Genomic DNA, 18864 nt, shown 5'->3' on the forward strand with positions numbered 1-18864 from the left:
AAAATACCCCTCACAGTAGCGTTCATGAGTTCATAAATTCTGTCAATTAAAGTGGAAAACACTGTCAAACTAATCTTAGTTGATAAAGAAAAAAGCCCAATAAATTATTTGCAAAACAAGCTTCAAAAAGACCCTTCATATTTCCCCTAATTATAAGCAATCTGAGGTTCCTGTTTTAAGGAATGAGCTGCCAACAGAATAAAGTGAAGCCCACGGACAGCTGTGAGGATGGCTGTAAGGCATATTGGATTAGCAGCAATAATTGACCTACATTTGATTGATTGTGCTAACGCTTTACCTCTAGTGAGGGGCCAGATCTTCGCCTGTTTTTCTGTATGTAGCCCTCGGGGAAAAAGGTTTGGACACCCCTGCCTTAGAGGGTCTCACCTGGGAAGACATGGAGATTTCATACCAAGATTACCTGGCCTAACTGAACACCCTGGTAATTTAGAACTAGCAGTGTAAGAAAATAAAGGTACATTGATTCTTGTTTATTTAATAGTTGACTAACCCAAAATCCTCTTCGGATCAATTCTGGATTCATCTATAAAAAGGTACAAAATGCTGGAAAGTTTCTAAAAGTCGACACTGGATTCAGTTTGTCGAACAAAACCAACACATTTTAATAACAGGCTCCAAAATATACGATAAAATGGGAATTTGTGACGAAGTTGATTATATTTTACGTGCATGTTTTTAATTGCATGGAGTTTATTTTAATACCTTTAATGGGCATAACATCTTTAATGGCAATCATGTTGGCCAGTACCATCACCGGATGGCCTATTTATATCGTCCCATGCCCAATTAAAAGTAACTGTAGTCGTCATAGCTGGAGAATTAGGAGTAGTAATAATAAATAGTTAGGTACAGCATCAGCAGATGGCTCAGCGGTCGAGGCAGTAGTAAGAGGAACCGCAGTAGCAGCAGCTGTTGAACGAGCACCGGTTATTACAAGAACTACTAGCAAAGGCATTTAAAAATAATATCCACATCTATTTCCTGTCCTTCACAGCAGCTCTCTGAAGACAACATGTTTGAGTTTAGACTCAACCCAGGGGAGACGGAGCGATGGCCCTGTGCTGGTGCCACACACTGATATGGGTGTTAGTATCGTCAATATTATCATTAACACAGATAAAAACCCCAAACATCACCAAGTCTGACCGTAACTAATATAAATAACACACTGATGAACTCTATGTCCAGTATAGCTGCTAGTATTTGGAATTGCTGCTTATTTAATTGATGATACAAATGACACTTAGAGATAATGGGCACATAAAGGAGTCAAATTAATGTCAATTGTGGAGTAATTTGTCTCAGGCGCTGGTTGTTATAGCGTTGATTGGTGGCCTTTGCACAACTGTAGGTAAGGGTTAATGTCAGGGGAGGGTCTTCATTAAGTTGAAGAGGCCCCAACATGCTTTTATTCCCTCTCCTGTAGTGTGTTTATAGGTTTTAGTGCATGTAAATGGTCTGCAAAGGCTAAAATCCCTGTGTTCCCTCCAGAGGGAGTTCTGCTTCTCCACCTGACCCCCCTCCCCACCCTCCCATCCATCCAACATGTCTTCCTCCAACATATTCCACCTCCTGTTTTATTTTTTTCCCCAGCATGCCCACACTCTGCCACTCCAACCACCCACAGAGCAGACCAGCTGTGTGTGTGTGTGTGTGTGTGTGTCAGACATATTTGCATCTCTGTGATTTGTTGGTTTAAGTGCGTGCCTCTGTCTGCACTTCCAGTGTTTTATGCTGGTGACAGTGTGTGTGTGTGTGTGTGTGTGTGTGTGTGTGTGTGTGTGTGTGTGTGTGTGTGTGTGTGTGTGTGTGTGTGTGTCTGTACATGCATGCAATCAAGGCCGGTCCTGCGACAGTTCCATATCACAAGACTGAAAACATCAACATGCTGAGTCTGCAGCAAGGCGCCAGTCACCAGGGAAACAATTCAGCCAGACACACACACACACACACACACACACACACACACACACACACACACACACACAGTCAACCAAAACACATTGTCTGAAACGCAGCAGCAAAACAAGTCATCTAAAACGCTGCAGTCGTAAACACGATATTAAAGGGCCAGCTCTCGCTCACGGTTCATTCTGCACACTTGAATTAAACTCTGGAGCATTTGCTGCTCTGTTTGAGCTGGGAACATTTGAATTTTTACTCAAATGGAAGCAGATAAGAGCCACCCTGAGAGCTCCTAGGGCTAAAACCCTGAGGCAAAGGGAACATGTGGAAAGTACATATCCTCGTCTCCAGGATATTTTTTATACTATTGTCCAAATCATAATGGAGTAGTTTTGAGATATCTGTAAATATCATATCTTTGTCCAAAACACAAATCACTATAATTTGGTTCTTTAATAAAAGTTGTTTACGGCTGAATTGGGAAAATAATTCATTGTGGTTTCTTCTATTTTTATTGGAATTGCGAATACATTCATACAACTGGAGGGGTGTAACATTCTGCATCATTATTCTAGATTCCGTCTCAAATGTTTGAGGAAAAAGTCATTTTGCAATAAATGAGCCGTGCAAACATCATTAGTTTGAAGAAACTTCATAAAGAATAATTGGACAGCTTAAAGATGATATACATCATATATTTAGCTTCTGGTAGATCTTTGTTCTTCAGAGATGTTCTGTTTAGTCTGTGGAACATCATTTCTAAACTATGTGCTTCCTGCTATTTGAAAATTGCACTGGTAGATGTTGATCTCTATATCCAAGGCACTATCAGTAAAAATCCTATCTTTATCCAAATAATCAACATCCTATGGTATCATGATGATAAAAAGTCAATGATGGGATAAATGTGGACATACGTTGACCTCTGACAGCCAGTTTTTGCTCAAATGCAAAACATACTTGGTGAATTGCAGCCTCATAGCTTTTTCTTCATCTACCCTTAACTTGAGAGACCTGAACAATGCATTTTGTTTCGCCTCCTTCCTCAACATCTAAAGCCGCCACAGTGACAGGTATCAGGCCACAGCTGCAGCCGTTCACTACCCTCCCAGATCCCCACAGACCTGATCCCCCATCGTGTGAGTCGGACGGGCAGCTTACCTTTCTGGCAGTGGTTGGAGTTCCAGCAGCGGTAGTTGTAGTTGTTGTTGAACATGGTCTTCTTGCACTGCGGGTTGTTCTCCATGATGCCCGGGCACACGTCGCTGCACTCCTTGGACTGCTTGTTCCCTGCGATGTAATTGTTGAACTCGGCATCCAGGATGAGCGACCAGTCCACCGAGTCCAGGTAGCAGAGCTCGGGGTTCTTCTCGATGCGGATGGCGCCGCGGGTGATGTTCCTCAGGTTGTACAGGCCGATGTCCTTCAGGCTGGTCATCTCGAAGATCACCAGGGCGTAGTTGTAGAATAGGTTTCGCCCGCGGATGACGGCCAGGTTGGGAAACAGCGTGCTGAGGCTGTCCAGGCCGGAGACGCGGAACAGCAGCAGGTAGTCGGTGACCATGGTGAGCTTGGGGAAGCTGAGGTGGCGGAAGAACTCCTGGTTGATGTTGTTGTTGTTTTTGTCGCCGATGAGCAGGATCTGCAGGTAGCCCTCCACCACCGTGCAGTTCTCCAGACGCCGGAATTCACTGATGTCGTTCCCGATGTCGATGCTGGGGCCGCAGACTGCAGGAGGGGAGAGAAAGAGAAGATCAGGGGCTGATTATAGGATGCAAAACGGCAAGAAACTGTTCCAAATGTTCACCAAAGTCCAGGATGATGACTCTTTTGTCAAGTCAAGTGTTGAGTTTTATAAAGGGCTACTTGACGTTGGTAAATACCATGATAAGGATATCAAGTTATTGAAGTGCACTTAGTTTAGCCATATTGCTGCTTTTTGTGCAGAATTACAAAATTGAACGGAGAATATTTCCCACATTCTATTCAAAAGAAATTGAGCTCAACTCAAAAGGCATTGTTTCATTTAAAGTGCAGCTTTTAGACGTTTAGACCTCATTAACGAACGACAGAATGCTCCGAGTGCTAATGTACTTATCGCACATTAAAAAGAAACAGGGACTTCAGCCTTTGCAGACCCTTTACATGCACTAAAACCTATAGAACACACTAAATGAAAGAGGAAACCCCTAAAAGCATGGCATGCACTGAATCAAACTGTTAATGTGCAGTTTCAAAATGTGTTCTTTGTGCTGGGTACGTTCATTTAATGGTCTCCACATGGAAAATTACAGATTCATCAAAAACCTTGAAATATCTTTTTTCTCCAGATGTGAAATAGTGATGTGTTTCAAAAGATGTTTGTTTTCGTACGTTTCTTTTCAATATTGACAGTACGCTCGAGCCGCGCTGTTGTTGACCGAATATGTTTGCCTTGCAGTTTTCTTTTCTATGCTCCGTTAACGTGGCGAGACAAAGTCAATACTTGAGTCATGCTCTATTCAAGCCGGGGCAAACGGCTCCGTAACGTTTACACCGCTCTGCCTTTGGGTTATTGTTGCTCTTGTGTCCACCAAATATGACCAAACTTCTTTGTTTTACTGAGTGAGATCAAAAGGCGAAGAAATGATTGTACTATAAAAGCCATCATCCATTAAAACACACAAACGCACACACACACACACTCACTCTTAACCGGCTGCTTAAATACATCATACGTGCCAAACTGAACTTTTTAAACAAAAGGACCGAATGAATCATGGAGGAATTTCACAAGAACTGAGGGATAGCTGTTCTTTATTTAACAAAAGCTTAAGATTTATTCTAGCGACGGTCGACGGGGGCAAACGCACTGCAACGGTCCAAAACATTTCCATTCAGAGAGCGATGCAAATATAAAAACACACACCCCTCAAACAGAAATGCAGATTCTCCCCGTAAAATCTTAAAGTGCTGCCAGGAAACAATCTCTCTGTTGGTCAGAAAGGGTTTAATGAGTCCAGAAATATGGAGAGGGGGTCAGATGTCTGGTCAGACGGCAGAGACAGCTTACGGAGGATAAATAGGGGATGGATGTCCGGTGGGTCTGCCGGGGGACGAGCGGCAGGCAGCAGGCTGACACTGAGACTGAGATTTCTGATCCTTTCTTTTACTCTCCTTTTTTCTGGAGAGGAAGTAAAGAAACTCTGGATCTATTTGTTGTTTGAGGTGCGATATATGACTCAGCAGCTTTAAGACGTGAAGACACTATTATTTTCAGCTTGGCTCTGATGCAGGATTTTCAAAGGAACGTGGGCGGGGCTTAATTTTGACAGGAAGTGACGTCAGCGCTGCTCTCATCTATAATGTACTGAATTAAAGTACGTACAGCCGAATTGAAATGAGTGCTTTTCTGATCAAAGGACAGAAAACGAAGCACAGTTTTCTTCCCCTTTGAAGAGAGCAAAATGTAAAAGCATATCTTTATATTCACTTTGACTTTTACTGAGACAGAAGCCTCTCTTCAGACAAAGAAACACTTTGATCTGAAACAACTGAAAGGCCTCGGCTCTGATTGTGAAACAGCATCATGTTTGGTAGAAGCCCCGATGGTGCTGACAGCTGGAGTGTTTCCAGATCTAACTCCCACCTGTGTGCGACGCTCTAAACAACCCAGCGCCCGGAGCGGCACAGAAACATGGAGGCCATTATCCGGCCGCTCTGAGAGGACGAGTCAGACTTCAAAAGCTGCCGGGCTGTGAGTCATGGAAACTCACACCGGGCTGCTAACAGGTTATCACACTGCTGATTCAATGCTGTAAAGTTATACTGTATCAGTGACACGGGGGGAGGGGGGGGGGGTGTTTTTGGTGTTGTTCAATTACTTTATTTTTTAATATTTTAATTAATTTCCTTTTTTAATATTTTTGGTGTTTTTATGTTATTAGGTTTTAATCAGAGTTTAGTAAATAGAAATTGCCATACCGTTCTACTGTATCAGTGCGAACAGTAGAAGCATTTCCAACTACTGTACTGATATTGCTAAAGTATAATTGGCTAACATTAAAACTTATAATCTTATATGTTTAAATATGTTTTTCTGTAGCCCATGATTAAGAGTTGTGATGTTATTGTTTATATTTGCATATTTCATTATTGTTTGGCTTGCATTTATTTTTAGAAATGTTAAATATTCATATATTTAAATAATAAAAACAGAGAAAATACATAAAAATAAATATAGAAAATCAGATATTAAAGTGAATAACCAAAAGATTAACCAAAAAATAAATTACAATAATAATTAAAAAAATAATGTAGATTACTTTCCAGGTCATTTATATAAATATTATATTAATATAATATTTAAGTTTTATTTAATTTATTCACTTTTATTATTTTTTGCACCTTTTTAGACATTTTAAACTAAAGTTAGTACATCAGAATTAAATACATTTGCAGGTAAGGTAAAAACCTACTGTGAAAACATCTTGTGAAAATAAGAAATATGTATATATATATATATATACATATGTGTATATATATATATATATATATATATATATATACATATGTGTATATATATATATATATATATATATATATATATATATATATATATATATATATATATATATATATATATATATATATATATATATATATATATATATATATCTTCAAGCGATGGCCCCTGCCTACAAACTGGAAGGGACGACCCAAGACTGAACAAATCACTGTTTAATCCAAGAAAGTAAGCCATAGTGTAATATCATAAATGAACCGCTTCGTCTAACATTCAGAATAGAAAGAATGCAGAAACGGCCTATAAATGCAAATCCGTGGGACCAGTAAAAGTCTCAATGCAGAATATTATAGGACAGCATTGATGCTAATTCTAAAAACGGTTGTTCCCCAAATGTGTAAATATGGTATTTATTCAGAAACCGCACTTCTCCTGACGTGGAACAATGTTTATTTCCCAAAAGAACCCCATGAACTTTTCATCTGGCAATGGAAATGATTCCCAGACCTCTCAACGCTGGACTAAATCATAAATCTATTTCATCTTCTCAAAGACACCGTTATATTAGATCATTATATTTAAATGTGCAATGTTTTAATTTGGTGCAAATCATCAACATCTGGTGACTGATATTAATTAACAATATGATATCTAACAAATTGGGATCTTTTAGTCATGCAAAGGCTCCAGTGAACAGCAGCTTTTGAGTCCGATGCACAAAGAGAGGCTATGATGATCACATATGACTCTAAATCAAACCTCAGGTTCACGTCACCACCGCTAAGCTAAAGGCGGCTAATGTTGGGCTATAAAGGAACTACAGCACGGTCACATGACTTCACGTCACCACCGCTGAGCTAAAGGCGGCTAATGTTGGGCTATAAAGGAACTACAGCACGGTCACATGACTTCACGTCACCACCGCTAAGCTAAAGGCGGCTAATGTTGGGCTATAAAGGAACTACAGCACGGTCACATGACTTCACGTCACCACCGCTAAGCTAAAGGCGGCTAATGTTGGGCTACAAAGGAACTACAGCACGGTCACATGACTTCACGTCACCACGGCTAAGCTAAAGGCGGCTAATGTTGGGCTATAAAGGAACTACAGCACGGTCACATGACTTCACGTCACCACCGCTAAGCTAAAGGAGGCTAATGTTGGGCTATAAAGGAACTACAGCACGGTCACATGACTTCACGTCACCACGGCTAAGCTAAAGGCGGCTAATGTTGGGCTATAAAGGAACTACAGCACGGTCACATGACTTCACGTCACCACCGCTAAGCTAAAGGAGGCTAATGTTGGGCTATAAAGGAACTACAGCACGGTCACATGACTTCACGTCACCACCGCTAAGCTAAAGGAGGCTAATGTTGGGCTATAAAGGAACTACAGCACGGTCACATGACTTCACGTCACCACCGCTAAGCTAAAGGCGGCTAATGTTGGGCTATAAAGGAACTACAGCACGGTCACATGACTTCACGTCACCATCGCTAAGCTCAAGGAGGCTAATGTTGGGCTATATCATTGGATTAGACTGTAAGACCTCTGCCTTGTGTTATGGGAGGATGTTGCAGCAGTGAGGTATTCATGAAAATATTTCCAAGGTCAAAGTGACACCAGGATTGTTTAGTAAAGCAGAATAAATACTGGGATTATTATTAAAATGGAAAGCCTTTTGGAAAGAACATCTACACCCAAAGTAATGAGTGGAAATGAACAGTCAAGTTTGTGTTTACTCATCAGACAGATTCATTATATGAGGTATTACTCATGCAAAATGTCAGAAATGTTGTATGAACGTTTCCATTCGAGGAGCTAATATGATCAGCTTTTCATACCTTAAGAAATTAAATGGCTTTCTGTCACGGTGACGGAAAATCTAACATAAAGGTTGCATTAAAGCTGAGCTCAGCTGTGGTAAAGTTCACCTACGATGCAAATGTTCCTTTACCCGCAGGTCAGACCAGCATCTCCTGCATGTAATGGGTATTCAAATTCCTGATGTCACAGCAATCTTTAAGTACCGCTCAGAGAAAGGGAAGCATAGTCACATTTAGTGAAAGAGGCCCCAATGTGCTTTTTTGGGTGTTCCCTTTCCTGTAGTGTGTTCTATAGGTTTTAGTGCATGTAAATGGTCTGCAGAGGCTAAAATCCCTGTGTTTTTCTCCCTCCTCCCTGCCTGAAATGCCTCATTAGACTCCTTTGTTTTCTTCCGGAATATATTGACATCACTATGGAAGACTCCCGCTCCTATTGGCTAGCGCTCCAACACATTGTACGACATAGGCTAAAGGGGCGGGACATCTCTTAGCGGTTGACCAATCACAACAGAGCCGGCCAGAGCAGACTGGGCTCTGGTTTCAGACAGAGGGTGAAAAGAGGTGCTGCAGCACAGGCAGTATGAGAAACATAAAGAGCTTTCTGAACATTAAAAGCTAAATATTGGCACATGTCGTCGTTAATAACGCAGTTTAGACACATTAAATATGTGCCACTGTGCTCCAGTTGGTACTCTACAATCAACATACAATCAACAGAAAACACCAACCAAGAGCGGAAGGTAGACACAGATCTCCTCACAGAAACACTCAACACAACACTGAAAAAGACGGACAATCCGTGCAAATTAAGAAAGTAAACTGGCGAAAACAAGTCTAAGATCGCCCTGTAATTCCTGCATGTTTTACCACAGTGAACTCTGCAGACACCAAATATAACCAAAGTACAAACTTTACTACGGCTGACCTCTTTCAAACCCTTTCCAAAGCACACTGGAGTCTGTGGCTTGTACTGTACACATGCCCAGCTAGAAAATAATAAACTTGTTTTGCTTTTCTTTCATTTTAATTGAGCATAATTCGGTTCTCACATAAAAAAGAAGCTTTTCCACCACAACTGCCGATTCATTCTCTGCAGCGAGCCTCTGGTGAGCCGTTATGAAATGCCTTTGGTGTGATTTAAGGCAGGCAGGGTGCTGGTATGGCTGTTATGTCTTCCTCTGTAATCTACTTGTCAGTGCACACTGTCAGCAGCCTTCAGCGAGCCGCATACCTGCTAATGCAATCCCAACACCCAGGCCTGCAGGAAGACAAGCATGCCATGTGACGTCACAGCACGGCGGACGATTCACCCTCTGGGGCCTCGCTGCTACGCCAGCATGCACGTCTTTCATGGGAACTGATTCCCCTCCATGCTCGTGATGATACTAAACAAAAGGTTTCTGATCAGAAATGTGCATTTAGAGCTCAGGAGGGATGCACGATTACTGAGATTAGTGCAGCACAATGTGTTGGAGCGCTAGCCGATAGAAGTGTTTACCACTGATGTCACTATGTTTCAAACAGCTGAGTACACAAGCCTATCTCTGCAGCTTTGATGAGCGTCTAGATCACATGCTTACTTTTGATAGCCCTTCCCCAGCTGTGTGCAGATAATCACAGGAAATCCAGTCCGAGAAACAAGACGAGAAATAGGGAAGCACTACGGCCGGTAATCACCCTCGGCCACTACACTGCAGCGAGTCTGTTTACTACAGACTTCATTCGGGTTGGTGACAGGATGCCCGAGGGGAGGGAGCGTTTTCAGAAACACTTTTCCACATGAGAAGCAAGGTGAGAAGAAATGTGCAGGGAAAGCTTCAGGTAAAAAAAAAAGCAGTCTTGATAGCGCTGCTCAATTAGTCAAAATTCACTCGAAATCCCATCATGGCGTAGTAATCGGAGTGTGTGGGAGAGAAACACAGGGATTTTAGCCTTTGCAGACCATTTGCATGCATTAAAAACCTATAAAGCACACTACAGGAAAGGGAAGACCTTTCAAAGGGCCTCTTTAATCTAAAAGGCGCTGAGGAGATGAACCTGTTTACCCCTGCCCTTTAGTCCTGACTGATACTGGAAACCAGCAGGAATGCTAAAGAGCTTGGCCACACAAGGATGCCTTGAGATGTTCCCACACCGGGGGAATAAACGCAGGATTTGGACGGGGAACCCGAGTGCTTCTCCCAGGTTTGTCCTGTAACCACCGGGGCTAACAGTAAACCCCCAGACACACACCGTTCACAAGCTCCTCACTCTTTCCAATCAACAGAACTTGGTCTGTTTTCCTTGCGAATGTACTTTGGCTTGTTCTATTTTAAAACCCAGACCCTGGTTCAATCCACCGCTCCCCGCCACACCCCCCCAACATGTCATGATGAATGGGATGAATCAAGAAGCCGAGTTTACGGTACAACTGGAAAGGTTTCAGATGACAACACAGGGAAAACATACAATTCAAATCAACACAGGAGGTTTAGATTTGGTACATTTTAAGGTTTGAGCAAAATCAGAATATTTGACTTTATTTATCGCTGGGATAATTGGGTTACGTGAGTTCCAGCTTCAGTTCAGAATGAATAAAACATCAAAAATAGATAAAATCCAATAAAAATATGTATATTTCTGTGTTAAGAAACAGAAGTTTTGTAAATAGATGTTTATTTAAATGTAGGTTTGTTCAAGTAAAAATGTCCAATAAGATACAAACAAATAAAACATAATAAATATATTTTAATCAATAAAGGAATAATGTCTAATAAAAGATGCAATAAATAAAATGAGTATGAATGTGTAATACAAAATAAAATAAAGATATTTAAAAAAACTCAAGATGTTAAATAAAAAATCTCAAATAATAAAAAATAGCATACAAAATAAATATTGGTATAAAAATAACAAGTAAAAGTCAGAATATAATAAATAAATCAAATTAAAATATATGGATATTCACATATGATTAAAAAAATAGAATAAAAAATAAATATAATAATAAAATAAATATTGATACAAAAATAGGAAGGTAAAGTAAGAATATAATAAATGAATCAAATAAAACAAAGAGGTGTATATTACCATCTGATGTTTAACTAAATCTGTCGACTAAAAGAAAGAAAATTCAATAGAATGAAATATTTATATGAACATATTTACAGAAAACAAGATGTTAAATGAAAACTGTCCATAAAAAACACAATAAATAAATACATAAATAACAGAATTGATATAAAATAAGAAGTTAAAGTCCAAATATCATAAATAAATAAATACAAATATGTATATTAGCATATGATGTTCAAGTAAAACTGTCCAATAAAATGAATACAATAAAATAGTTACATGAACTAAGAAGTTCAGGTAAGTATGTAATAAAAGATAACATTACATACAGATCTTTATGAATATATGTAACAACATGTACTACAAAATAAAACCTCTAAATTAATATTGAACAGATCGATAGGAGCTTCCATTTGATGAAGTGAGTCACTCAAAGTCCAACGTGAGCCATCTGTTCTCTAAGACCAGTCAAAGTGTACAGCAGTCTGATTCCTCTCATTAGATCATAATCGGACTGTGTTTGCATCACGGTGTTCACCAACATATCCAAGGTCAAGATATCCCCAGGGGTGTTTAGTAAACCAGCATAAATACTGGGTGTAACGACAAAAACGTCCAATAAACGGAGTCGCTTCAGAGGCTCAACTTGCTCCATCAGTTTCACCATGTTTAATGAAGACAACAAACAAACAACAACCAGAGCAGAACCACACGGGTCGACTTGAAGTACCCGACCCAAATCACCCTCTGTCTCTTCCCACACAAACCCAGCACACAACAGGTGGACTCAATCCCTTACACACAGGGCACAATTACCAGAAGTGAGTAATTGTGGTGTAAACAAATGATGATGTAATAAAAACAACAACAACAACACAAGGCTCCTACACTGGGAGTATTGTTCAAACGGAAAGCCTTTTGGACACATCCTCACACTCAGTAATGACGGTTGTGTTTACTTTGTGTTGTCAAAAACAATCAGCTTTTATTGCTCTCTTTATTTGTTGTTTGTATTCTAGTTTCTGCTTAACCTTTGGGCAGAACGCGAGTTTTATTTTCAGGTACTTTACTTGAGTATTTCCATTTAAAAGCTACCTTGTTCTTCTACTCCAGTACATTTCAGAAGCAAATATTGTACCTTTTACTCCACTACATTTATTGTATCACTCACAGAGACTCTGTATAAGAACACATGATGTGGTATAATTAAGTACTGTACTACTACTCTACACAGTATTTGAAGTACCTGAATTTGCTCCACCAACAACACAACTTAAATGCTCTTACAAGGATAAGATCCTTCCTGCATAACGAGTACTTTTACTTTTGACACTTGAAGTATATTGAGCTGATAATACTTGGGTCGAATTAGTACTTTTATTTTGTGTATCCATCCATCTCATGTGTAATGCTTGACAACACTGCAAAATAACTACCCAATTCAGGTTGAGTAACTCATCTAATCTATCCATCTGTTTCCATATTTGAACAGCATTAGCTATTCGTTTGATTAAGGACAGGATCTGAGTTCTTCATCCACCTTTAAATGCAGAAATTGCTCAGAAAACAAGATGTCTGTTTTGACAGAGATGCATTATGGCTTTCAATGCAACAGCTAACACTATTTACAATATTTAAAAAGCATTAAAGCATGAAAACAAATGTGTTTTTTCCAATGTCTATAAGTGTATCTTGGTTGGTGAAATGCTCTATTGCAGAGTATTCATATTCGTTCAGTATTTTCTTTATATTGTGTATTGTTTACTATCCTTTATTATTTCCTGCTAAACACTGTCCCAATTTGGGATGAATACAGTATCTATCCATCTTTCTTTTTCCCATGTTTGCACAGCATTAGAGCATGAAATCAGCAGTGTTCTCCCGGGTGTGTGGTGGGGTGTTTTGGGGCAGCAGTACTCACTCTCTGCGGTGGCGGGCCGGAGGATCAGCCCCAGCATCAGACCCCAAAACAAGGTCAAATCTCTCCATTCCGTACCAGACCCCATTCCTGGATGCGTAAATCCTCCCAAATCCTGTAAATAAATATGTGGAGGGGGGGGGGACGGGACGTGACGCAAAACCTGCAGAGGAATAATAAAAAGCCCCTTTTTTTAATCTCCAGTCTGCAGCGTTTAGCAGTTAGCCGGCTAATGGAGCTAATAGCTAATTCTGCACACAAGCTTGCAGGGTAGCTAAGGGAGTCCAATGCAAAATGAAAAAAAAAATGCAATCACCGACTTATTCCTTTGGCCAGGAAATGTGCAATCATAGTCCAGTTTTTATTCCTGTAAACGTTTATATAATGAAAGCAATGCGGTTACACTGGCGGCGGGGATTCCTCTGTAATCCGCATCTTCGCACTCCATTTCTGGGGAAAAAACGCTCAACGTCCCGGTGATGCTGGAGGGTCCTCAGTTGGGGAAAACACCCTTAAAATCGCGATGGAAAGGGGGTATCTAGGCAGATTAGAGGCATCTTTAATCAATGCATTGTCTCTTTGTGTTAAATACACGACGTTTGTTTGGAAATATCCTGGATAAAATGTAGTTTCGCAGCCTCCTCCTCCTCCTCCTCAGCCGCTCATCACGTTGTTGTGGTGGGAGTAATTCAGCCTCATTTCAGCGGGAAAATGACGTTTTCCCCCCGTTTTTCTCAAGCAAAGGTCCAGAAATGATCGTATCTGATGTTTTCCGTCGATATTTGGTTAAAAGGTTAGTGTTTTTAGACGGATAAAGGCTCAGGTACACGCGCAGTCTGCTGCTGTAAACACGGCGCCCTGTGCACAGATCCTCTCTGTTTCTCGAGATGGATCACTCCGCCTGGATTCATTGACCCGCCTCCAAAAGAGGAAAAAAGTGGGTGTCTCTGACTGCAGTTTGAGATGTTACCATAGTGACTGTACTGGCAATCACACTCACAACAAGGTCAGCTTAATCTTTGTTGGTGTGTTTTAACAATGTCCTAACAGAATAACTGTAAAATATATTGAACCCATTTTGCACATCTCTGCACAGTCCATCCTGATCCTGATCTTGATTCAGATTCAGATTCAGATTCTGATCCTGATCCTGGTTCTGACCCGTGAAAGATAACGAGACAATAATCCCCTGGTACCACCACCTTTTTTAGGATCCTGCAAGTGCATTAGCCATGCATTAGCCAAACTATTGTAGTTCTTTACCCTCTCTTTATAGTCACCGTGATTCTTTTTGTAGTCATTTTAAATCTCGTTGAACATGTAGTGAAATTGTGTCAGTTTTTGATTGTATTGCTATTTTTTCATTTAATTTTTCATTTATAGTTGTTGTTCCTCATTTTCATAATGATTTTGAGTCTGTTTGTAGTTGATTTTGTGTCTTTGTAGTCATTTTACTGTCTATTTGTGTCGGTCCTCTTTGCTTTGGGCAACTAAGCGTCTGCTTTAAGTGAGATGCATTGAAAATCCCTGAAAGAAAGAAACCCAGGGAAACCACGCAAGTAAAAACAATTTCAGAATAGACTTTTGTGGAAAACAGCATTACAGATGAATAAACTAAAAGTATAGCATACGTAAGTAGTACTAATAAGTACCAGCATCCTATAAAACAGTCACAATTTCCAATGTGACCTTTGCATGAATTCTGAGCTCCAGATCCCAGTTTTTTAAAGTACCGACAGAGTGAGACCTCTTGCCCCTCTCAGGTCCCCGCCGTAGCGGCTCTGTTTACGGCCCCGGTGAGCGGGAAACCCCGGGGAGGCGGATCCGGGATCAGGGTTGTTTTGCTCCCACAAACACCCAGCTGCACAAAGCTCCTGTCTGTCTGCACCACCTGTAATTACACTCCTGAGTCCACGCACTCACAGCTGGGCCTCTATTAGTGCTATGAGCCAGTCAGTCCTGCACAAATATCCCATAACATTCAACATCATGTGCACAAACTGCATTCTGGGATTAACCTGCAAATGTGTGTGTTGTGTCTATTATTGTTTTCTAGACATGCAAGCATTTGTATGCGCAGTTTGATGTGATAAGATAAGATGCTATTTGAGGTGTTTTTGTACTCAAATATAAGCAAAAACTAAGATAAATGGATTGTTTTCAAGCCTCTGATCTGTCTGATAATACTAAATCAGAGACATGTTCACGCAGTCTGTGGAAGCTGGTTCTGCAGCAACTCATGCAAAAACATTTTGTTCTGGGATTCCTCTGAAAAGACTCCGAAATGCTGCCATCTTCAGGGGAGTGAATACAGCTGCAGTCTACGAAAATGAGTTAGTTTAGTTTTTTGGGGTAAAAGCAATACAGAATTACAACATAAATGTAAGCTCTATGAAAGGTGCATTGTGTTGTAGCATGATGCTGACACCTGTAATTTACTGAGGATGTGTTCCTTCTGTAGAGAGGTTTTTGTGAGAGCAATGCTCACAGACAAAGGTAGGATAAGATGGACCGTTATTGATAGGACAAAACACAACTCTCTACAGGGAGACACTCACCCTGACTTTCCCTGAGCCTCACACAGGTACAGTAGCAAACCCTGTTCAGAGGTCTGAGTCCCGGTCCTGTGAGAGCAGCAGACAGTAAACAGAGCCTGACAGTTTTGATTATCCCTGTAATTAGAGGCCTCTTTCATCACTTCACAGAGCACAGAGGCATTATTTGAACGCCACACATTACCTCAGCTCTGGCACACAGCGCTGCGTCACAATCCAACAATTAGCAGTGAAAGAGAAAGGGGGAAAGAAAGCACATTGAGAGGAAGTAACTAAGTGCTTTAACTCCCCTACATGTATTTAATACCTTTAGTTACTTTACAGATTAGGATGAATGATGGTAAATATAATCCCCCTTAAATCAGACTGTAGTTCACCTGCAGTAAATCCAGCAGCTACCCTGCAGTATACAAAGCCATTCAAACTAGCTGCACCTTTACCAGCTCTGAGAACACTTTAACGATCAATCATTATAAAACATATCAGAGATATTATTCTGAAATGGACCAATCAGACAATGACTACTTTTACTGTCGCTACTTTAAGTACATTTAGAGGAGAGTACTTTCTACTTTCACTGGAGGAACATTTAGAATACTTTTACTGTGACAGAGTATTCCTACACTCTGGTACTTCTACTTTACTCAAGTACAAGATCTGAGTACTTCTACTTTACTCAAGTACAAGACCTGAGTACTTCTACTTTACTCAAGTACAAGACCTGAGTACTTCTACTTTACTCAAGTACAAGATCTGAGTACTTCTACTTTACTCAAGTACAAGATCTGAGTACTTCTACTTTACTCAAGTACAAGACCTGAGTACTTCTACTTTACTCAAGTACAAGACCTGAGTACTTCTACTTTACTCAAGTACAAGACCTGAGTACTTCTACTTTACTCAAGTACAAGATCTGAGTACTTCTACTTTACTCAAGAACAAGACCTGAGTACTTCTACTTTACTCAAGTACAAGATCTCAGTACTTCTACTTTACTCAAGTACAAGTTCTGAGTACTTCTACTTTACTCAAGTACAAGATCTGAGTACTTCTACTTTACTCAAGTACAAGATCTCAGTACTTCTAATTTACTCAAGTACAAGATCTGAGTACTTCTACTTTACTCAAGTACAAGATCTGAGTACTTCTACTTTACTCAAGTACAAGATCTGAGTACTCCTAATTTACTCAAGTACAAGACCTGAGTACTTCTACTTTACTCAAGTACAAGATCTGAGTACTTCTACTTTACTCAAGTACAAGACCTGAGTACTTCTACTTTACTCAAGTACAAGATCTGAGTACTTCTACTTTACTCAAGTACAAGATCTGAGTACTTCTTCTTTTAATTAAGTACAAGATCTGAGTACGTCTACTTTAACTCAAGTACAAGATCCGAGTACTTCTACTTTACTCAAGTACAAGATATGAGTACTTCTACTTTAACTCAAGTACAAGATCTGAGTACGTCTACTTTAACTCAAGTACAAGATCCGAGTACTTCTACTTTACTCAAGTACAAGATCTGAGTACTTCTACTTTTGTACAAGATCTGTGTACTTCTACTTTACTCAAGTACAAGATGTGAGTACTTCTACTTTTACTCAAGTACAAGATCTGAGTACTTCTACTTTTACTCAAGTACAAGATCTGAGTACTTCTACTTTACTCAAGTACAAGATATGAGTACTTCTACTTTAACTCAAGTACAAGATCTGAGTACGTCTACTTTAACTCAAGTACAAGATCCGAGTACTTCTACTTTACTCAAGTACAAGATCTGAGTACTTCTACTTTTGTACAAGATCTGTGTACTTCTACTTTTACTCAAGTACAAGATGTGAGTACTTCTACTTTTACTCAAGTACAAGATCTGAGTACTTCTACTTTTACTCAAGTACAAGATCTGAGTACTTCTACTTTACTCAAGTACAAGATCTGAGTACTTCTACTTTTACTCAATTAAGAGATCTGAGTACTTCTACTTTTACTCAATTAAGAGATCTGAGTACTTCTACTTTTACTCAAGTACAAGATCTGAGTACTTCGGCCTCCTCACATTGAACCGAGTATCCGCGGCCACCCAGGAGTCCTGGTACAGTGAGTCACCCTCTAACAAGTGCTCACTGTACCAACATGACCTCCCTGTGCCTGAGAATGCTCAGCCTGTCCACTTGCATTTGTTAAGTCCAAATGAAAGGAGGCAGCCGGCAGGCCCACCTACCTCGACCGTCCCGGTGGAATCCATTCTCGCGCTGCACTCGTGTGGAAATAAGCCTGTTTACCACCAACGGGTCACACATGCTAATGAGCGTCTGTTTGTTTTCCACCGTGTTCATGCAGGAGGAAGAGAATTTGCCGGCGGAAATAATGGATGATATGCAGAGAAAGCGTCCCGGGTGGCTTCATATTGTGAGGCGCTAATGATGGAAAACCGTGGATTAATGGATATGAAATCAGAACGGGGGAAATATGGTCTGACATTTCGATGGCGCTGCGTCCGATCACACGGAGATACTGAAGGTCATGTGACCTGTTTAGGGAAGCGGTGGTGTCTCGATAATCCTCTGATGGACCGACACTGGAGACCCAATGACCTTTGGCATGACCCCAATCTGACTGGTAACGCATGATGTGTGGTTCAGTAGCATCTTCCAGTACACTGATGACCCCTGACCTTAAAGAGTCCTCTCCCGCTGATGTTCAGGTCGATATCAGTATGTAGTGTCTCTACTTTAAAGAGTCCTCTCCTGCTGATGTTCAGGTGTATATCAATATGTAGAGTCTCTACTTTAAAGAGTCCTCTCCTGCTGATGTTCAGGTGTACATCAGTATGTAGTGTCTCTACTTTAAAGAGTCCTCTCCTGCTGATGTTCAGGTGTACATCAGTATGTAGTGTCTCTACTTTAAAGAGTCCTCTCCTGCTGATGTTCAGGTGTATATCAGTATGTAGTGTCTCTACTTTAAAGAGTCCTCTCCTGCTGATGTTCAGGTGTATATCAGTATGTAGAGTCTCTACTTTAAAGAGTCCTCTCCTGCTGATGTTCAGGTGTATATCAGTATGTAGTGTCTCTACT

At 40.4% G+C, this 18864-nt stretch overlaps 1 protein-coding gene across 2 annotated transcripts in view; it reads right to left on the reverse strand.

Moving 5' to 3' along the window:
* Positions 1-14091, reverse strand: part of igf1rb (insulin-like growth factor 1b receptor) — a 53163-nt gene extending 39072 nt beyond the window's left edge. For both annotated transcript variants that reach the window (XM_063882182.1, XM_063882181.1), the window contains exons 1-2: positions 13236-14091; positions 3088-3654 (exon numbers count right to left, since the gene is read on the reverse strand). In XM_063882182.1, the coding sequence (XP_063738252.1) occupies positions 3088-3654; positions 13236-13320 (652 nt within the window). In that variant the 5' untranslated portion in view covers positions 13321-14091. The remainder of the gene's footprint in view (positions 1-3087; positions 3655-13235) is intronic.
* Between the last annotated feature and the right edge of the window lie 4773 nt (positions 14092-18864).

The sequence above is a fragment of the Eleginops maclovinus genome, chromosome 4, assembly GCF_036324505.1.
Source record: "Eleginops maclovinus isolate JMC-PN-2008 ecotype Puerto Natales chromosome 4, JC_Emac_rtc_rv5, whole genome shotgun sequence".
NCBI classification, from domain to species: Eukaryota; Metazoa; Chordata; class Actinopteri; order Perciformes; family Eleginopidae; genus Eleginops; species Eleginops maclovinus.